This window comes from Anomaloglossus baeobatrachus, chromosome 6 (assembly GCF_048569485.1).
Source record: "Anomaloglossus baeobatrachus isolate aAnoBae1 chromosome 6, aAnoBae1.hap1, whole genome shotgun sequence".
Classification (NCBI taxonomy): Eukaryota; Metazoa; Chordata; class Amphibia; order Anura; family Aromobatidae; genus Anomaloglossus; species Anomaloglossus baeobatrachus.
This window is the reverse complement of record NC_134358.1, coordinates 101,779,747-101,802,288: the sequence shown is the minus strand read 5'-3', so window position 1 is coordinate 101,802,288 and position 22,542 is coordinate 101,779,747. Positions and strand designations below refer to the sequence as shown.

The window sequence follows — 22,542 nt, the reverse complement described above, 5'->3', positions numbered from 1 at the left end:
TGTCCACACACACTCTCCTTGGCGAAGGAGAGCAGCAGCATAGGGACAGAGGCCATCATTCCAACAATGTGTCACTTGCTTGCCTGCATGCTGTCATTTCGATAACATCAGTGTTTTATCTGCTGCAGATCTAGCAACGCTCTGAATCCTGAGCTCTATATAACCTCACCCACATCACTGATTAACAACTTTCTGTACACTATCAGAAAGCTGCAAATCAGTGCTGGAGGCGGGGTTACACAGAATGGTAGACTGGAAGGCACGTGGCAGTCCTGTAATGATAATCTCCTGGTGATAAAATACTGACTATTGAAACATCAAACAGCTCAGTACGTGACATCACTGGATTCAGGTTCTCAGCCCCTACATCATGCTGTTCAGATTACATACCAAAAACCTGCTAACAGATTCCTTTTAAATACAAAAAACCTAGCACTCATTTTTTTTTGCTCTTATACTTCTTTATAGAGTCTATTTATAGCATGACAACACCTATATACAGTGCATATAATATGCATAGAAACAATATCACGCACCTTCAGGTTTTCTACTTTTTCCTCAAATGACTTGAAAGTGGGTGAATTCCTAGAAAGATAAAAATTTAACCAATATTACATTTCATGTATTATGGAAAATATTGAATATTATATTTGTATTTCTATAGTACAAAGATAAATGTGTATAAAAGAAATTCAAGCATGTGTTAAAACAGCCTTTGTGTTTGTGGCAGTGGAGACTAAAGGCCGCTTTACAAGCTACGACATCGTTCAAGCGATCTCGTTGGGGTCACGGAATTTGTGACGCACATCCGGCCGCTTTAGCGATGTCATTGCGTGTGACACCTATGAGTGATTTTGCATCGTCGCAAAAACGTGCAAAATTGCTAATCGGTGTCATCCCTCCTATTCCCAATTATCATTGCTGCTGCAGGTACAATGCTCGTCATTCCTGCGGCAGGACACATCGCTATGTGTGACACCGCAGGAACGAGGAACCTCACCTTACCTGCGGCCGCCGGCAATGAGGAAGGAAGGAGGTGGGCGGGATGTTACGGACGCTCATCTCCGCCTCTCCTCTGCTATTGGGCGGCCGCTTAGTGATGTTGCTGTGACGCCGAATGGGTGTTAGCGATGTGAGCCACGGGCAGAGATTTGCCAGTGTTGCCCAACCGATGGGGGCGGGTACGCACGCTAGCGATATCGATAATGATATCGCAGCGTGTAAAGCGGCCTTTAGTCAACCACTTGGGCATTAATTTAGTGCCTGAAAGACTGATAAGGGTTCACAGTATATTACGCGAAAAGGACGCTAATGGGGAGTGCAAGATGTGTCTTCCACATAACCTTTGCCTATTAGTTTGCTGTGGGTGCATTTTTAGCCACTGGTGATGTGGATTGTTTTCTGCCTCATTTTCAGCCAGTCGTGAGCAGATGCCGGTCTCTAGCTTTCCTGTCACCATGAGATGGAGAGGACATCACCAACATCTCCAATGATATCACAAGCCACACTTCAGGAAAAAATTACCAGATATCTCCAACTTTTGAACCATAATATATGCAACAACCCTAGAACTGGTAATATCAATAAGTAACTTTATTATAAAGAACAATTATATACCTAAAAGGGAACACATGTTATTACAGAACATTTTCTGTATATTCTTTATTGTGGCTTCAGAGACCATCATTTTAAAAAAGGGGAATCATAATTGGGACAAGTGTGTAATGTCTGCCTCTTGGGCATGTGACCTGGCAGATCTCTGTGGAGGTGACCGACCCTGCTCACTCCCCCACTGCGGAATGGGTGCAGCTGGATTACCCATGAATAGAAATCTGTTATTTATTGGGTGGGGGTCATTTAATTGCTTTGTGATATGCTAATAAAGCAAAACAGGCCAAGTGAGTCAATAAAGGGAACCAATCACCAGGATTTTCATATATAAGCTAAAGCCAGTGCTATACTGGCACTATCAGGCTGATTCTATACATACCTGTAGTGGTCAGCTCGAATGTTTAGGTTTTGAAACCCAAGAAAGTGAAGTTTGTAAAATGAACAGCTTCTTGAGTGACAGCTGCACTGGAGCAGATAATATATTCATAATTTTCTCCTCCCCCTGTTAGAATTAGCATAAGTATTATACAGACTACTTACTTTGTCTAGTAGGACCTGTGTGAGGTCATACCCATGTGACCTGGTATCCAGCTTTGGTGGATGAGGCCCCGCCCCTTCTGGTCACATGGGTATGACCTCACACAGGTCCTGCTAGACTAAGTCAGTCATTTGTATAATACTTATGCTAATTCTAACAGAGGGAGGGGATAACTATGAATATATGATCTGATCCTCAGCTGCTGCCACTCAAGAAGCTGCTCATTTTACAAACTTCACTTTCTTGGATTTCAAACCCTAAAACATCCGAGCTGACCACTACAGCTATGTATAGAATCAGCCTGATAATGCCAGTATAGCACTGGCTTTAGGTTATACACGAAAATCCTGGTGATTGGTTCCCTTTAAATGCTGCCAGAGAGCCAGGTCTGCCTAATTAGCATACACACATAAATTCCAACAGCTCCCCCCACAGGCCAGATTGTGAGATTTTTATTTTATTTTTACTAGATCTCAAATATATGCTAAAAAAAAAAAAAAAAAAAAAAAAAAAAAAAAAAACAATAAATGCAAGGAAACAACACAAAGGGAATGAATTCAAGGCAAATGCCCTCTAACAATTACATAGGCAGAAGTCATGCACATGTTAATTAACCTTACTGCTCAATACTTTACCTCATAGCAGGCATACTAATTGAATGCTGTATAGAACGTATACTAGTAGGCAGCATTAAAGAAAAGAAGACAACATTATAGCTACCAACATCAGACTTTACAGGAGGGAGAGACACTGGTTACAGGAAAAAGAGCATTAAAGACGGCAATAAATCGAAAAGATGGAAACTAAATGTAGTATTTTATATAAATAATTATAGCAGGTGCAGGAGCTGCAGTCACACCCGAGCGCTGGAGCTCAAAAAACACTGGAGATCAAAAGGTCCATTGGAGATCAAAGCTATTAAAGACCCATTATAGCCAGGGCCCTGTTGAAGCTTGTGGGCACCAATGAAAAATGTTCAAAGTTACACCACTGTAAACCATCATCCATGTAGCTCCCAGATAAGAGAGCTCTAGTGAAAGAAAAAAAACAACAACGCATGGGAACAAGGGTATAGTGAGAAATCCAAAATAAATTTGTATTATAAGCAGCAGTGGGTCAGGGCTAAATATTAACCAGCGATAGAGTTGACTGGAGTCCGAGGTTTAAGAAGTGAAATGCTGACGACAGGTTTCCAATCATTAACAGTCTTTAACGGGATGAGAAACTGAAACACTAGAAAGCTGCAGAGCCTTAAATTCTGCATTGATTCAACTAGATTTTACATAGGACTGGAAAACCCCATATACATGTGTGTACACGTCTGGTTTTTGCACCAAAATTTTCTATTCTGCTTCAAAAACCAGTGTTGGCAGGAAAAATGTTATGCAAGAACATGTGCACACAGTGCATTTCTTAATGCATTTTTGGTGCTGTTTTGTCATCCTCAGGCCAGCAAAGTCAATGAGAATTCTGAAGTATTGTGCACGTTTCATATTTTTTCCTTGCAGATTTGGTGCAGAAAATAATCTGCAGCATGTCAATTCTTGGTGCATTTTTTTTTTTGCCCTTCCATTCATTGATTTCATTATGAAAAACACATTGTAAAAAAAATGCAGCAAAAAAGCACCTAGTTTTTGGTGAGTTTTTCTGCCAGAATATGCAGAAACCCTAAGGGAGACAGAATAAGGATGTGATATCCGAAACGCGTCCTCCTACTCTATAATTTTTGTACTTGACATGATGGAATTTTATCTACGATGAAATAAAGAAAAAAACTTTACTTTTAATCTTTGGACCTGTTTGCTGGACAATCCTACAAATTTATTTCCTCATCTGCTCGGAGTTGGCCTTCTCCTTCTGGTCTGTGCACGGTCAAAAATTTCCTGTCTCCAATGAATTACAACAGGTGAGCTGGACTGTTTAGTAGAAACCCTAAGATACCTCTTATTTTATGGATTTTTACAAATAATAATAATAAAATAATAATAATAATAATAACAATAATAACAATAATAATAATTATGATAATATTTATTCACTTATATAGCACTATTAATTCCACAGTGTTTTACATACATTGACAATTCATTTGAATACGTGAAATACTCTGCAAAAAAAAAACGCTAAAAGAATAGACCTGCTACAGATGTGAACAAATGTTTTAAAAAAGGTTCAAGTCTACATGAAAAAAAAAATAAAAATAAAAGCAGCTGCTGTCCTTTCAATGAACTGTTCTGTTGATCTATAGACGAAAAGTGAACACATGATCACATAATATGAAGGGAAACAAATACTATAAAAAGATTTGTTACAGTGTACAAACTAAACAGGAGATATCCTCCACTTACGGCATCACCTTGACATGAGCAAATATGTAAAAAAATGTTATTAAAAATGGTAGAATTGATTTGTGAGGTTTAGGATTTGCAATTGATGATAAGTATAGAATCCGCACAATAATAATAAAAATAAAATGAAATTCAGAATTTGACTTTCCAGTTCACTTTGTCCAGATCTGGGTATAAATCTGGAACAAAATATTCCTATTTCTGCTAACTTAAAGTACATGCTTCTAATAGAAGAAGGCCAGCAATGTAACATCCATATATCTGCGAAAATATTAGACTGCCTTAATAAATTAATTCTTGGCAGGAGGTTCAGCCGTCAGCACCAAGTGCATCTGTTCAGTGTAAGATGTCAATACAAAACAGACCCACACAAGAAACGGCAGCTAAACACACAACCTGTACTAACAGGAGAGAAGGAATCCTGTCCGACTATGCAACATTTCTCAAAGCCTGAATATGGTGGGCAAGAAGGGGCTTCAGAAGTTCTGCAGTTCAGAAGTGTAACCACTTTAGTTGCTATATGGAATATTTTGGCAATAATGCTCATATGAAACATGACCTGTAATTTGTAGAGTTGGTGCGAATAGATTTGCTGGACCACCTCATCTGCCGGCATCCGCGGCTCTTCTTTTGATCAGCTGGCCAGGCGCATCAACCATAATTTTACGTTAGTCCGGTTAATGGAAAGGAGGAGCTGGTGACTATATCAGGGAGGAGGCCATTTTCATGGTTCCCATCCAGCGGCCACAGATTACGGACGTGGCCAATGGTCTGGGTCCTCCAAATCCTCCCCAACTCTAGAAATTAGTAGAACCTGGTGTATATAAAACTGTTCTCCTAAATTGGGCAGGATTATGTTTATTGTTCTGGTGTCTCACCAGGAATCCCTCTTCCCTGGAGCCAAATGGTGGAAGCGAAAAGCTACATATTAATGGCAAGTGACAGATCCTCTTTAGTTACAAAAAGGCAAGTGATTTCCAATAACTAGCCATTCCGCCTTGACACTGTAAAATGTGCACACATTTCCGATATACTTTATGCTTCAATTCCTGACTGTTTGTCGGTGGCACACCACAATGGGGAAAATGTATAGACATTGACATCCGCCTGGTGCACAAGTCGGATTCCTATTAAAAGCAGCAATCCTCCAGTGCAGAGGAGTCTATAATAATGTGCAGCAATGGATTCATAAAAATGATGGAAAATGGCACAAAAGCATTGGTAAATCTGCCCATTTATATTGGCAGCCTTTGTAAGCACAGGCTTTAATGGAGATCCTGAAAATAAACTGGAAAAATTCTAAATAATTCAAGAGCGTGAAATAAAGCAGATGTCTCAGGGGAGCAAGTGCCAGGAATGGCACAGGAATTAATACAATATCACATCACGTACATTAGAGCCCCGTATAGAACAATAGAGGGGGTTACCACATAGCGATGAGGATCAGGGATATGGGCAGGAGTCCTGTCAAGGTAATGACAAAAAAAAAACAAAAAAACAATACACTGGAAACCTTTAAAAAAGTAACTGTCGTTTTAATTTTTGTTTCACAAATCATTAGTACAAATGAAAATAAGCAGCTGTGTAATATATCTTATCAGAGAAATCTGCTTCTTTCTCTGTCAGAATTGATCAGTCATTATAAAAACTCAATTTTGAGGTAAAATTTATATTCAGTGAAGACTTTCCCATTACTGAAATAGGAGATGGCAGCTGGTGCTGATGAGATTCTATGATGGAAGGAGGAGCGAGAGGCAGAGGCGGGGGCGAGAGGCAGAGGCGGGGGCGAGAGGCAGAGGCGGGGGCGAGAGGCAGAGGCGGGGGCGAGAGGCAGAGGCGGGGGCGAGAGGCAGAGGCGGGGGCGAGAGGCAGAGGCGGGGGCGAGAGGCAGAGGCGGGGGCGAGAGGCAGAGGCGGGGGCGAGAGGCAGAGGCGGGGGCGAGAGGCAGAGGCGGGGGCGAGAGGCAGAGGCGGGGGCGAGAGGCAGAGGCGGGGGCGAGAGGCAGAGGCGGGGGCGAGAGGCAGAGGCGGGGGCGAGAGGCAGAGGCGGGGGCGAGAGGCAGAGGCGGGGGCGAGAGGCAGAGGCGGGGGCGAGAGGCAGAGGCGGGGGCGAGAGGCAGAGGCGGGGGCGAGAGGCAGAGGCGGGGGCGAGAGGCAGAGGCGGGGGCGAGAGGCAGAGGCGGGGGCGAGAGGCAGAGGCGGGGGCGAGAGGCAGAGGCGGGGGCGAGAGGCAGAGGCGGGGGCGAGAGGCAGAGGCGGGGGCGAGAGGCAGAGGCGGGGGCGAGAGGCAGAGGCGGGGGCGAGAGGCAGAGGCGGGGGCGAGAGGCAGAGGCGGGGGCGAGAGGCAGAGGCGGGGGCGAGAGGCAGAGGCGGGGGCGAGAGGCAGAGGCGGGGGCGAGAGGCAGAGGCGGGGGCGAGAGGCAGAGGCGGGGGCGAGAGGCAGAGGCGGGGGCGAGAGGCAGAGGCGGGGGCGAGAGGCAGAGGCGGGGGCGAGAGGCAGAGGCGGGGGCGAGAGGCAGAGGCGGGGGCGAGAGGCAGAGGCGGGGGCGAGAGGCAGAGGCGGGGGCGAGAGGCAGAGGCGGGGGCGAGAGGCAGAGGCGGGGGCGAGAGGCAGAGGCGGGGGCGAGAGGCAGAGGCGGGAGCGAGAGGCAGAGGCTAGACCTCCTTCCTCCTGTCTACATAGAACCTCATAAGCACCAGCTGCCATCTCTCTCAGTAATGGAGAAGTCCTCACTGAATACAGATTTTACCTCAGAATTGAGAATTGTCATCATGACTGATCAATTCTGGCAGAGAAAGAAGCAGATTAGTCTGATAAGATATATTACAGAGTTTCTTATTTACATGTGTACTATTCATTTATGAAATTAAAAATAAAAAAAAAAATGACAGCTTAGGCTGCTTTCACACTGTTTTTTTAACATGCGTCATGAACGTTTTTTTGCTGTAAAAGCGGATCCTGCTTTTACAGCAAAAAACGCATGCTAACGCATGTGTTATTTTGCAGGATCCTGTCACTGGATGTTTAGGGGCGGGCATTGGAGTCATGTGATCGGGAGTGAGGGGAACTAAACGTGCCAGACTGGGAGCCGGCTTCTTACAACTGCGGAGGTTCGTAACCAAGGTAAACATCGGGTAACTTGCTTGGATACCAGATATTTATCTTGGTTACGAGCGTCTGTACACTTAACCAACGTAAACATCGGGTAACTAAGAGAAGTGGTTACCCGATATTTACCTTGGTTATGAGTGTCCGCAGCTCTCAGGTGGGAGAGAGAGACAAGAGAGGGAGGGAGGAATGAGCGGGTGGAGGGAGAGGGTGAGAGAGGGAGGAGAGAGAGGGACTGATCACGCGAGGCTGGTTCTGGGCATGCTTAGTAGAGCAAGCAGGATCCTGTCTATCAGCATGCCAGCGTTCACCTGCGTTTGCATGCTGTTTAGTCAGGATCCAGCAATTTGCAGTCTTTGGACGCAGCTCAAAAACGCTACAAGTAGCGTTTTTGAAAAATGTTAAAAAACTGCAAGTCGCTGGATCCTCACTATAACGCACGCAAACGCAGGTGAACGCATGTTAACGCGAGTCCATTGCAAATGCATTGAAATGAAAACGCATTTGCACTGGATCCGCTTTTGCGTTAAAAAAACGTTCATGACAGATGTTAAAAAAAACTTAGTGTGAAAGCAGCCTTAGGTGTTTGAAAATGTTTTAAGAAAAAAACACAAAGAGTTGGTCTATTCTGGGATTAGTTGAACCCCATAGAAACTAGAACTAAAAGAGAAGAGGAGTAAAACATGAGCTTTCCACGCATTTTTTTTTGTGGTTTTTTTTTTACCAGTTTCAATCAGCTGCACTGAAATTGGCGGACTAGGGGCAGAGTTATACTGTAATGCACAGAGCCAGGGAAAGGTCCCACACATGCTGGCCGGCGAATCAATACTTTCATCTGCTCTCAGCAGAACAGGCCAAACTGCGCATGCGCAGGAGTGCAATGGAGGCCTCTGTGGCTGACACGTCCAACGTCATCCACACACAGAGCTGGGAAAAAGGACGGTGGCTGCACAGTATACAGGAGTTTCTGTATAACTTACTTTACATCCTCCAACTTTCTCGTTATGACTGAACCAACCGTGGAAATGGCAGCTGAGGCCTTCTGCCCAGCATGGGACAGGGTTTCAGATGTCCTCCTGTACCTAGAAGGCAAAAAATAATACTCATGTTTCCATCTGGGCTCTACATTACGCACTTAAACGCAATGGAGGATCAGATCCAAAATCACATTTATTTTAGAGACATTTGAGAAAGTCTGCAGCTTCAAAATACTATTCTAAACAAAAAAAATTAAAAAAATCAGATGGCGTATAATGCACTTTGACTGTTCCTGGGCCAAAAACGCAAAACTACAGCAACTAATGACCAATTGAACTATCACAGAACTTCTTAGCAATTGTTCATGCTCAAAACAGGAAATTTACCGTAAATGTGCCTAAAAGAAAGAGTTACATTCACAATGCTACTGCCGAAAAGAATGTGGGGGGGGTTTTTTGTACAAAAGGTGTGGAAATAATGAGGAAAGAGCCTTTTTAAAAAAATAAACAAAAAAAAACACAAAACTTATTTCTTAGGTATCCATGTTACGACCATGCATATGTGGCGCCACTGAGGCTTCAGTCACCACAATGTACTGCACCTCATTTAAGGTGCGGTACTCACCCTGGATCCAGAGGAGGTCGGTTCCACCACACACCAACTCCTACGCACAAACAGGTTGGCCTCCCCACTTGGGACCAGCTAGGGTTGGGTCTTAAGGCAGTCACCAAACATGAGGGGCTGACACCCACTAGCAACAGGGAACCAAAAGGAGGGACAGCCACCAGGGGGAGTTAGGAGCAACACAACAGTGAGGTGTTCTTCAGCAGGAGAGGAAGAGAGCAGTTGGGTTTTACCAGTGACTTTGGTGGGACGCAGGAGTCAATACGGTCACCGAGGGAAGAGTCATTGCTCCCTTGGGACCGGCGCAGTGCAAGGTGCAGAATCCTAGGGTGGAATATACTTCAGGTTGTCCACTAAAATCTGCATACTTCCATGTAAAACCAGGACTGAGTAGAGAAAACCTTGAACCCGCAGAGACTGTGTCCGCCTGTCCTTACTGGTGCCGTCGCCCTGCGCTTTGGCGCCTGCCATCACTACTAATCATCCTCCCCAGGGCCCGCTCCACCTGTGGGGAGCAGAAACATCTTCGCTGCTATAACCATCAGCCCCGAAGGACCGCGACAGCAGCAGCGGCTATTCCCTGGCCGCGTACTGCAGGTGGCGTCACAAATCAATCCTCCATCATCCTTCCCCGCTCCTTTATTGTACACCTCGGGGCCACAAAAACAGGGCAAAAGGGCCACCCGTGACATCCCTAGACCCGACATCACCGAGCCCGGTGACAATTAAAGTTAACCCTTTGCCCCGTGGGTGCTACACATATAATCACAGTTAATTACTAGTGGTCGTAACAAAGGATACCCAAGGTCTTGCAATGCCCTAAATATGAGCTAAGCGTCTTAGAAATGTAGGATAGTTCTCCTGATTCACTAATTGGAGGTATTTGCTTATATTATTACACCTACTATATATTGGGATAGGATCTTGGAGAGGAGAATAACCTTTAAAGCCCATCGAGTTCAACCTATAGCTTTATAAGAGGGTGTAAAGCTCTGACACCTCTACCCTGCAATCCACTGTTTCGTAAAGTAAAACGTGTTATGGTATAAGATGAGTAATGTGCAGTAAACTGATATTTGTGTTGTACTTGGTATAATGTATATTGTGTTTCAGTGTACACTGTGGCCATCTAGTGGTCGAGTTTTGATTAACTGCTCCCTGGTTCCTTGCAGGTAGCAGCAGGGGTAAAGCTTTAGTTAGACTAAATCCTCTCGAGTGTGGGAGTTTAGTGGTAGAAAATAGGGAACAGCAATGTTCAGTGAGTAGTGGCGGAGAAGGAAAAACAGTAAGGCTATGTGCGCACGTTGCGTAATTACATGCAGTTACGCTGCGCTCTGCAGCGCAGCGTAACTGCATGCGTCCTGCGTCCCCTGCATAATCTATTATTATTATTATTATTATTATTTATTTATAGAGCACCATTAATTCCATGGTGCTGTACATGAGAAGGGGGTTACATACAAAATACATATACATGTTACAGTAGACAGACTAGTACAGAGGGAAGAGGGCCCTACCCTTGCGGGCTTACATTCTATGAAGATTATATAGGAGCCATGCGCACGTGGCGTCTTAGATCACAGCGCTTCGGCTGCTGCCCGAAGCGCGCGTTTTAAGAAGTGACATGTCACTTCTTTCCTGCACTTTGCCTGCAGTCCACGCTCTGTCTATGGGAGGAGCTGCAGGCAGAGCGCATGGAATCGGCTTTTTATTTTCATTACGGACTCTTTCTGCAGCAATTTAAAGCGCACGTGTGCTCTTTAAATCGCTGCAGAAATTTCTGCACTGACAGTACGCAACGTGCGCACATAGCCTAAAACTGCATCTGTGGGAGGTGGAGTGGGAAAAGTGGACCAAATTGAATTTGGACAGACACACCCTGGACATGCAGGAAAGAACCGGGCAAAGCGGCCATTCGTCCACATGTTACCAGGTCATGACTAAGAAGAATGTCCACAGGTTAGCAACTCCCTGGTGTCCCCTTTTAAGACCCCATTAATTGAGGGCCAGGCAAAAGGACCCACAATGCAACAGTGAATGAGCTCCCACCCATAGTTGTTCCAATGGTTTCTAGAAGTTAAATCCCTGTGGATGGGTGTGATGGGACAGTATTGTGGAGGACTATTTAACTTTGCTGTGCGGACTAATGAAGTTAAGTGGGAAAATGAGGCGCGTCAGAGTAACAATGGAAACACCGGAGCCAGGGAAGCAAAGTATGGTGAACTGTACGGCCCCTGTAACGTCCCCGTAATATACCTGCTTGGCAAGTGTTACATGAGATTACAAGTAAAGACCTGCTAAGTATCTGGGCTCCATGTCCGAATTGTCACAGAGAAAGTTATCAAAACCAATGCCTTTGCACTGTTGAGGTGGCTGGGGCTTCCCTCGCCCACAACTACTGCCCTGCGCTACCCCTGCAACAGCCTAACATGTTGATCCAGAGGCAGACAGAAATCGCATGGGGCAGACACTAATCTCCATATCAGGGGAAAAATTTCTTCTCGACTCCACATACGGCAATCATACTAGTTCCCTGGATCATTGCTCATAACCAGGAATATTATATGTTTCAAAAAAGGCATCTGACACGCCCGCCCCAGGGCCTTCGGGATACTCGGAACAGGGTTGGACTAGTCCGGGGATGTCAGCGGTGGTGACCCTGGCGGTGTCTTTTCAATAACAAAGGGAGAGTGATGATGGGAGTTGTAGTTAATATTAAGTAATGTTAGCGACGCCACCTGTGGTTTTTGCGGCTATGTGGGCCGCCGCTGCGCTGTGGGTTCGCCGGGGCAGTTGATGATGGCGCAGCTGAGGTGATCTTGCTCCCCACAGGTGGAGCGGGACCCCAGGGCACGGTATCAAAGTCTATTTTGGGAGCCTGGTGGACTTCAGGGTGCGGGACCAGGACACGGATAATAACAGACTAACACAGTAGTTTCTTTACCTCCTTCCTTTTATTCTGCAACAACCGGTGAAGTCCTGGGAGACCGGTACAGATGGTGGTAGCGATCCGGTTGGCCTGGAAGCAGTTGGGGGTATCTCCCTGGGCAGGTAAGTATTGAGGCCTTCTCCCTACACTTTCTCTTCTACAGGACCCCGCTGTATTAGTTTGACGGAAGCCCTCTCTGCTGGGACTTGTGGTACTTCCCGTATGGTAAGCTGCGCGGGCCTTCACTGATGCCACTCTGCTGGAGACAACACCGGGCCCCTGAATTGCGGCTGTACTTTTGGGTTGTTTTGGGGCCAGGAGACCTGCATTCCTCCTGCCCTTCGGTTACCGGGACTCAAGCACCCTGGCAACCACAAGCACCCTGGCAACCACAAGCACCCTGGCAACCACAGACTCCGATGTCCGGTCTTTAGCGTTTTCTTCTCAGGAGAGCCGGTTCAGCTCCACTCTCCCCAGAATCTTCCTCCTGTGCCTCTCTGCAGACCTCACTTTTCTGGGCTGAGCCATCTTAGCCCCAGACCCCAGCTCGCATGTCTGCACTACTCCAGCTCCTCACCAGTCTGCTTTCAACTCCTGACTGGACTCCTGTCAACTGTCACTTTTCTCTCTAACTGAAAACTCCCTCTGACTAGAACTGGCTGGTTCAAACCGGTTCTCCTCACAACTTCACTACTCCTCCCCCAGGTCAGAGCTCCCCCTGCTGACCTGAGTAGCAACTGCATTGTTTTTAGGCAATTACTGGCCAAGGGACTCCCCCCTCTTGCTTCCAGGCTTAGTATTGACCTTTGTGGTGCAACACTACTGTGGCAACCAGACCGCTGGGGCGCCACACATCCAGGCCTCTCAAATTTTAGTAATGAACCAACCATTAGAACATTATGTGGCAGACAGTTCCATTGGCCATGTATTTTTGCAGACATGGTAGTCCGCACCAAAACCGGACACTTGTGAGATGTTGATCCAACCAACAGATGCTACTCCCCAATGCAAGTTTATCGGTCAATGAAAAACTCACGACATCAGCCAGATGGCATCCATCTACTGTGCAATATACGAGTTTGATAGGGGTAGCAACTACTTTTATGCAAGAATAAAACAATATATATATATATATATATATATATATATATATATATATATATATATATATATATATATATATATATATATATATATATATATATATATATATATATATATATATATATATATATATATATATATATATATATATATATATATATATATATATATATATATATAAACACAACACAATGATGGTAAAAATGGATGCAGACAAAACACTGATTGAAATTCAACTTTTTGCAGGCCAGAAAAATCACTTACATGAATGAGCCTTTATGGTGTATTAATAGCTGTCACACTATTGTCAGGGAAGGGGGGTTATGCTATGTGTCTCCATATAACAAGTGGAATTTTTTTTGTTTCATTCAGTGATTACAGGTGAAATAAAAGTAGAAGCATTTCGCAGTAGAAACATTATTCTTCCCCTTAACCAATAAGCAATGCATCCCGGACTGTATTCTACACTTATGTACCGAACCCCTATGTAACCATCAGCGAGGCCTTACAAAACTGCAACATGTTCTCATATTGGGAATGTATTAAATGTCGTAGAATACAGGAATGCATTTTGGCCAAATTTTTAATATAGAAATACTCTCAACATTTTGTAGCGTTTTGCTCAGCTGCTTTTTGTTAGGAAAAAAATCCAATGTGCTTTTAGGCAAAAAACTCCAGGGGACCTGACATAGAAAAGAGTGGAGAGGTTTACAGGCTCCAGGCTAATGAGCGTAATGATTTCAGCTCATATGACGGGGCGATTACTCAAGCCTATTAGCCAATTACTGCCGTCACACAATGCTGATGAGGCGCAGACTGGAAATTTACCAGAATGACCTGATGTATTAAACAATGAAATCAAATTAAATCATCTACAGAATTTGGGAAGAAAATAAAAGTTGTAATTTTTGTGGGATTTTTTTATGCAGTTTTTAAGACAAAGTCAGAAGTGGTTACAAGGGGAAAGGGAATTATAAAGGAAGGACTTCTCTTTCCTAATGGATTTGCTCTTAGTTTTGTTATTTAACACTAGAAGTCCCAGAAATTTCGAGCTCCCCCCTGAAGTCCCGAAAGAGGGTCAAATGACCCTTAGTCCAAATTGAATAGAACTAACTAGAAAATAAATGGCTAAACTCAATGGAAAACAACAACCTCCTGTGGTGCGACAGTAATTGCCTTAATTACAGAACAAAAGATGGTGATTATAGGAAGTTATCTAAAATCCTTCAGGTCATTGGACCCATCTCTGGGTTCCAAAGGTAGAAATGTTAAATGACCCCTCTCTAGGACTTCTAGTGTTAACACAAAAAAAGCCCACTGCATTTAAAAATTGCAGTGGCGATCCCTCCTTCCCACTCCCCCTAAAAAAAGTGTGAAACCTTAACATGGGTTAAAAAGGTTCTCCCATTCCCTTAAATTGATAATATATTGCTAGGATATGCCATCACTTCATAATTGGCACAGGTCCACCTCTGGGACATTCCCAGTGAAGAAACAGAGTGCTGATTTAGCAGTACAGTGGATTGTGAGCACCGACACTGCAGGGTCCTGCTCCCCCCCCCCCCCCCATTTCACCACTGTAGAGATGTCCCCTGCACCTAGTCTCATACTTACCTGCTGCCATCTTCTTCTGTTATCACTGCAGCTTTGGTATGTCTCCAGTGATTTGTGACCTATCGGCTGCTCCAGTGTTTACTGGAGTGTGCCTAAAGTCACAACTCAATACAAGTCTATGAGAGCCTCTTTTTGGCTCTCAGACTTGTACTGAGCACTTGTAACAAGACTTCCGGCCAGTCAGAAGTGATGGGCTCAAGATGGCGCCATGGGACCGGAAAAGGAATGTAAAAGCTGGAGGGGGAGTGTAAGATGGAGCAGGATTCTTGGATTTCAAGCACCACTCCAGAGGTAGGAAAAAAACAACTGTATGTGTAGGTAGAGATAGATATATATATATATATATATATATATATAGATAGATAGATAGATAGATAGATAGATAGATGGATAGATACATATGCCTGAACTACAAAATAGAGATATTAACCAAAATTTACTGTGAGCTGTAAAATGCTGATAATGATAAATGACAGTGTCCTGCCCAACTACCACTAAGGTAAGAAAAAGAAAAATCACACAGGTATCATCTCCGAGTGGGACACGTTCCTCTATTACACAGACTGCACTTACACATTGGTAGAGGCCACGTCCTGCAATCCTTTAGATATATTTTGCCTCAGCTCCGCTAATGGGGTGACTCCAAGTTTCCTTTTGATTTCTGCTAGATGCCGCTCCTTTGCAGCGAGCACTTGGCTGAGCGTTAGTATCTCTTCCTCTACCTAAAACGAGAGGATGTAAAATGAGACATTATAAAAAGACAAAATATACTCCTAAATGTACCCCATTAAATGTTAGTACATTGCTGGCGAATTCCTTACAAATGAGGATGCACATGCTTCACATTTCTTAAGGCCACATGCACACATTGAGTACTGTATTTTTTGGACTATAAGACACACCGGACTATAAGACGCACTCTGGTTTTAGAGGAGGAAAATGGGAAAATAAAATTAAGCAAAAAATGAGCAAAAAATGTGGTCATGACACACTTATGGGGCGAGGATTTGCTGCTGACACTGTTATAGGGGTAATGTCCCCAAATTCTCTACTAAGGTACCCCATCCTGGTAATGATCCTCCTGCCTTGTATATGTACCCCATCCTTGTATATATGTGCCCCCATCCTTGTATATATGTGCCCCCATCCTGCTATATATGTGCCCCCATCCTGCTATATATGTGCCCCCATCCTGCTATATATGTGCCCCCATCCTGCTATATATGTGCCCCCATCCTGCTATATATGTGCCCCCATCCTGCTATATATGTGCCCCCATCCTGCTATATATGTGCCCCCATCCTGCTATATATCCCCCATTCATCCTGCTATATATGTGCCCCCATCCTGCTATATATCCCCCATTCATCCTGCTATATACACCCATCCTGGTATATGGCCTGTATCCTGTATCACACAAACAAAAAAAAAAAACAAAAAAAAAAACCACACAAACGTTTATACTCAACTTTCCTCGCTTCATGCAGCATCGCTCCTCCCAGTATGTGCCAGCAGCAGCACCGCTTATCCGTGTGGATCAGTCACCGTTGTCTGCAGCATCGCTCGTCCTCCTGTCTGCCTGTCAGCTGACCTGTGTGGAGACTAGCGGTGTGCACAGGGATGAAGTCATCGATGTACGCACCGCTCTCTACACAGATCAGCGGACCGGCAGACAGGAGGGCATCGCGATGCTGCAGGGAAGTGGCCGGTGAGTATACCGTACTTATTCACTGCCCCTCGCGCTGATGATAATGCGCGGGGAGCAGTGAATACAGCCACACATGATCACTCCAGGCTGTAGTTGCCAGGGGTGATCACGACTGGCTGTTAATTATGCGCACAATCCCTGTCCATTATCCCGCCCACCTGTCAGCGCCGGCTTCAGCGTTGAGGGATGATGGACGGGAGGATGGGTGTGCATATGTAATGAACGGGCCCACGTAGTCACGGCAGACACTGCCACAGCTTGCTAGTGCCTCAGATGACCCGCGCCACCGCAGCACCCTCATTCCCAGCCGCAGCCCTATATTCAGACCATAAGACGCACCCCCCACTTTCCCACAACATTTGGGGGGAAAAAAAGTGCGTCTTATAGTCCGAAAAATACGGTATTTAATGAGTTTTTTACCTCAGTATTTGTAGCCAAAACCAGGAGCGGAACAGAGGAAAAAGTATCATAAAAACACGGGCACCACTTCTGAATTATTTACCCACTCCTGGCTTTGGCTACAAATACTGAGGTAAAATACTCAAATACTCAACGTGTGCACGTGCTTTTAGTGAAAGAAAGACCGTTCTAATCTGATGAAATTGTAAAGGCTGCAGCCAATCAGCCACCGCTGCAGCAGTCATGTGATATGGTTTATGTCAGGACACCAGCGGGCGACAGGAGATAAGTGCATAGAAGTTTCACTGGGATCCAAGTTAGATTTTTTATTTTTTTTTTTTAATCTAACACTGAGGCCATTGATCATGGGTTTTCCAGTAATGGACAACTCCTTTAAGTATAGCTTTCTCCTAAAGAGAATATTTTTGATCTATTTAAACAAAGCTTAATTGGAGTACAACAGAAGATTTTGCGATATTCTAATATATATTGCTTTTGCTCCTCATTATTTTAGATTTTAAATTGTAAATTCTCAGCCATTATATATTTTTGGCCTGTAGGAGATTCAAACAAAAAAAAAAAATATATATATAATTATACGTAAAAGCAGATATTAACCCCTTCACAATTCCTAATGTACTATTACATCGAGTGGAGGGAATGGCTGTGTAATACAGCTGGCTCCCATTATTGCTATTGAACCACTTGCATGCCACTTTCAATCATTTAGTGTGCAGTCTTAGTTGGCGAAGTCATTCTATTTTTTTTCTTTGAACGGTCTTCAGCTTTATCTCGAGCCAATGCTACTTGATAGATGAATGCTCTGTAGGAAGATCGATCTTGTGAGGGCTACATAGGTCCACCAGTGTCTTCTCCGCCATTATCTTGAGGATATCAAGCCATCGGGTTATTGGTCGTCCGCTTCACCTTGTTCCTTCTATTCTTCAGACCATTATATCCTTCTCCAGTGATTGCTTCAAAGTCTGTAAAGTAGGGAAGTCTTAACTTTGTGATCCTTGCTTCGAGTGACATGGCTGGCTAAATTTGTTCCAAAACTGGTTTGTTCTTTTTGCCATCCATGGTATGGATTACATCTTTCTCCAGCACATTTAGAAGGTGTTGATTCTTCTTCTTCTGTTTTGTTTCAGGTGGATATATAATATGTTTTCTTCACTGGAATATGACCTTGATTCATCAAGAATGGCCATTTATTCCCCGATCTTAATGAGGAGTCATGTAAGAGTCAGAATCTTCTGATTCATTTAGAGGCACACGACTCAGGAGCTTCTGACGAGTGTCGTGCGCTTCCATGTGCATCACCACAAGTCTTACTAAAGTCAGAGACTGGAATAGGATTTCTAGAGTAAGGAATGCCACAGCTCATCAGAAACTTCAAGTGTTGTGGCATCCCAATCAGCTCCTTCCATTTTACAGAGCTGAGAGAAAATGGTGTGAAAAATACGCAACATTTTTGCAAAACTCTAATTTTACACCTGCTCAAAAGTCAATTTATGACAGAATTCTGAGGAAATTGCTTTGATGAATCAGGGCCTATGTCTTTAAGGGTATGTGCACACGTTGCTTTTTTTTCCGCGCGGAAAAAAACGCACCCTCTGGCAGAGGGGAGAATTGTAAACAATGCTTTTTGAGAAACAACGCATCGAAAACGCATGCGGTTTTCATGCGTTTTTCATGCGTTTTTCATGCGTTTTTCATGCGTTTTTTTAGGTGCGGTTTTTAAGACTTGTCAGTGATAATAAAGTTGGTTGAACACAGACCTTTGGAAAAAAAAACCTGTGATGTCATTTCCTTCTCCACATTCTGTTTGGATAAATGGGAGGGCTTGGAATGGAAGGAGCACCATTTGAATTTTGGAAAAGTTGAAATAAACTTCGCGCACCAAGCCCCTTAGGTACCTATACGTCAGAAAACCCCCACAAGTGACCCCATTTTGGAATCTGCACCCATCAAGGATTTTATTCAGGAGTATATTAAGCATTTTGAATCCACAGCTACTTCCCCCAAAATGTTGCTGTAGCAACAATATTCTCACTTTTAGGCCCGCTTCACATGTCAGTGAAAAACACTGACGTTTTTCACTGGCGTGTAAAACACACGCATGTCCCTCCATGTGCCGTGAATCACGGTACACGTGGGTTGTCTAAGTGCAATCCGGGCTCCGTTCTCCGTGGCCCGTGATTGCACTTAGAGATTAACTCACCTGCACCCGCTCCCGCTCTCCATGGTGCTGATCGCTCCCGCGGTGCAGCATCCGGCCGGCGCTGACCCCCGCAGCAGCTGGTTCCGGGTTGGCTGTGTCGTGCATCATGAATATGCGCGACAATAATGAGCCGGCACAGAAGGAACAGGGAGGACGGGCTGCAGAGGACATCACTGGAGCCGGGTGAGTTAAATTCTTTTTTATTTTAAAAGCACGTTTTTTTCTGGCACGTGTTTCACGGATCACACCACTGCGTGGTCCGTGGGACATCAGTGATGCCAGAAAAAAATGGACATGTCTCCGTGCGGCAATCACGCACACGCGGGTACGCCGCATGGAGACACGTGCAGTGAAAAATCACTGATGTGTGAGCAGACCCATTCATTATAATGGGTCTGCGTATGTCAGTGATCCTGGTACGTTTAAAAAAAAGCACAAACGTCCCAGAATCACTGACGTGTGAAAGGGGCCTAAGGCTATGTGGCCATGATCCAGCGACACGGCGTCTAGTACACAGTGCCAGCCTTCCTGCAGCTGCCCATGCCCACGATTTGGGTTCAGGCTGCTGTGGAGCTCTATGCTACCTGCAGAGAACACTCTCGTCTCCGCAGCATAAATTGACATGCTGAGGCTCGGGAAGCCACGCTACCGGTCAGTTTATGCTGCGGAGAAAAGAAGCACAGTGGGCATGGGATCTCCAAAAATCCTTCCACTGTGCTTCTACTGCACAACGCAGCGCTATGGACGCAGGGAAAACACTCAGCGCCCATAACGCTGCAAACCCTGATTGTGGACACACAGCCTAAAAAGCGTCAATGGATGAAGGGATGTCAAATATATAGAACGTCCTACCCCCGCCAGCATATTCTAAGCTGGCACCTTTAGTACCTTTCATGTGGCACTAAAGAGTGCCTAGCTTAGTATTTATCCAATAAAAAAAAAAAAAAAACAATGAAAAAAATGGCGTGGGGTCCCCCCTATTTTTGATAGCCAGTCAGGGTAAAGCAGACAGCTGTAGCCTGCAAACCACAGCTGGCAGCTTCATCTTGGCTGGTGATCAATTTGGAGGGCTCCCCAGGCTTTTTTTTTTATTTATAAATAAAGAATAAAAAAAAAAATAACGTGGGGTCCCCCCAAATTAGATCACCAGCCAAGGTGAAGCTGACAGCTGGGGTCTGGTATTCTCAGGGTGGGAAGAGCCATGGTTATTGGACTCTTCCCAGCCTAAAAATAGCAGGCCGCAGCCGCCCCAGAAGTGGCGCATCCATTAGATGCGCCAATCCTGGCGCTTCGCCCCAACTCATCCCGCGCCCTGGTGCGTTGGCTAACGGGGTAATAAATGGGGTTGATACCAGATGTGTAATGTCACCTGGCATCAAGCCCAGCAATTAGTGATGTCACGGCGTCTATCAGACACCCGACATAACTAATTGACAGTAAACAAAAGCAAAAAAAGACAACAAAAAATGTTTTATTAGAAAAAACACTCCCCAAATCATTCCCTTGTTCTCCAATTTAATTAAAAAAAATGGGTCCGCAGAAATCCATATGGATGTCCCACGTCGCCTCTGGACCTTCTAGAATATGGGGGCACGTTCAGGAAACGTATCCCCCATTTTCTAGGAGGGCAGACCCTCCATTTGAGGAGAGTGGGTGCAAAAATCTGCACCCACTCTCCCCGGGTCACAGGTGCAGAGTGCCGAGCAGCCAGCACAGCTCACACTGAACACTGTGCTGGCTGTCAGCTGCTCTGCTCATGTGACCGGCCGGCATCTGCTGTGAAGGAGGAGGGGGCCGCGGGGGATCAGCGCTGCGACCGGACAGGTATGTATAACACCGGGGGGAATAGGGGGTGAACGGGCAGGGCCTGGGGAACAGTTTTCTGTCGCATGTGTTATTGCACATGCGACAGAAATCATAGGAGCAGGGCGGCCGGTGCGCTACTGTGCGGGCGGCCATGTTGGATTTTCGGGAGGGGGGTCGGGGGTCGGGGCGGGCACTTTGGCGACACCGGGGGCTTTGCCAGGAAGTGAGGTCAACAGGAAACCTCTTGACCTCACTTCCAGGTAAATGCCTGCGTTCTGGCGTGCCGACAAAGGCCGCGGACCGCAACAAAAAAGCAGGTCCATGCGTTATGGCTGCGTTCTGACCCCACATCATTGATTTCAATGGGGGAGAGAACGCAGCCACAACGCACAAAAGAAGTGACATGCTGCTTTTCTTTCCGCACCGATTTTTGGCATCCAAAACGCTGCGGAAAGAAACGCAGCATGTGCACTGATTTTTCAGCTTTCCCATACACTTTGCTGGGAAAGCTGAACGCATGCAATTTGCCACTGAAACGCTGCGGTTCAAAACGCAGCGTTTCCGCGGTAAAAAACGCATCGTGTGCACACAGCCTAAGGCTGCTTTCACACATCCGGTTTGTGCTGAGCGGCACAATCCGGCTCAAAAACCTATGCAACGAATGCGGCGAAAAAAACGGATCCGTTGCATAAGTTTTTCCATGCGGCCCGTCTGTTTTTTGCCGGATGCGGCTTGATACTGACCATGCGCAATACAAAAAACCTCATCCGGATGCGGTTTTTGACGCAGGACACTGCATCTGGCGTCCATAGGCTTGCATTGTAAATTGCGCCACATCGCACCGCACAAAAAAAACGTGCCAGGAAACGGTCCATCCGGCCGCCACATGGGCTAAATATACCGCATCCGTCAAAAACCGGATGCAACGCAAGGCCATGCGGCACAATACGGCGCTAATGCAAGTCTATGCAGGAAAAAACGCAACCGGCGGCAAATAAAAACCCAAAACGGTTGCGTTTTTTCTGCAGAGCGCCGTATTGTGCCGCACGGCAAAAACCGGATGTGTGAAAGCAGCCTAAGCAGTTAAATTAAGAGAAACTTTACAGCACCAACCATCCGGAAAGGGGGATTTGCATTATAGGGGTTTGATTTTAATGGTTGGTCCCCTGTTCTCTTATTATAAGTGGCAACACTAGATTGTATTTATCCAGTGTACATAAAAGCCTTCACCCACATTTTACCTTCTCAAGATCTCTTCGTAATTGTTCTTGTTCCTCCTCAGACATGGCGTCTGGTACTGTAGCAGCGGCATCTTCTCCCTCTGGGATGGGTTCAGGTTTTACATGATCTATGAATATAAATTTAATAAAAAAAAAAAAAAAATATCTATAAGAAAAACTGATGTAATAAAGTATCATGCATTAGTAGCTTTATTATACTGGGTACATAAAGAGTTTTGGTACAAAAACCATCTACAAAAAGTTTCTCACCATTTTATATATGTCAGCAAAAATAAAAATATACAAAAATATTTCCACCATTAACAAAATTCTT

The 22,542-nt window shown here is 45.0% G+C and overlaps 1 protein-coding gene across 5 annotated transcripts in view; it reads right to left on the bottom strand.

Moving 5' to 3' along the window:
* Positions 1-22,542, bottom strand: part of TPD52 (tumor protein D52) — a 275,297-nt gene that overhangs the window by 146,503 nt on the left and 106,252 nt on the right. For 2 of the 5 annotated variants that reach the window (XM_075353148.1, XM_075353146.1), the window contains exons 2-6: positions 22,230-22,336; positions 15,428-15,576; positions 8,586-8,687; positions 2,785-2,826; positions 537-585 (exon numbers count right to left, since the gene is read on the bottom strand). In XM_075353148.1, the coding sequence (XP_075209263.1) occupies positions 537-585; positions 2,785-2,826; positions 8,586-8,687; positions 15,428-15,576; positions 22,230-22,336 (449 nt within the window). Of the gene's footprint in view, positions 1-536; positions 586-2,780; positions 2,827-8,585; positions 8,688-15,427; positions 15,577-22,229; positions 22,337-22,542 lie in introns of those variants that run through there. The other 3 variants (XM_075353150.1, XM_075353147.1, XM_075353149.1) reach the window with 2 other exon arrangements.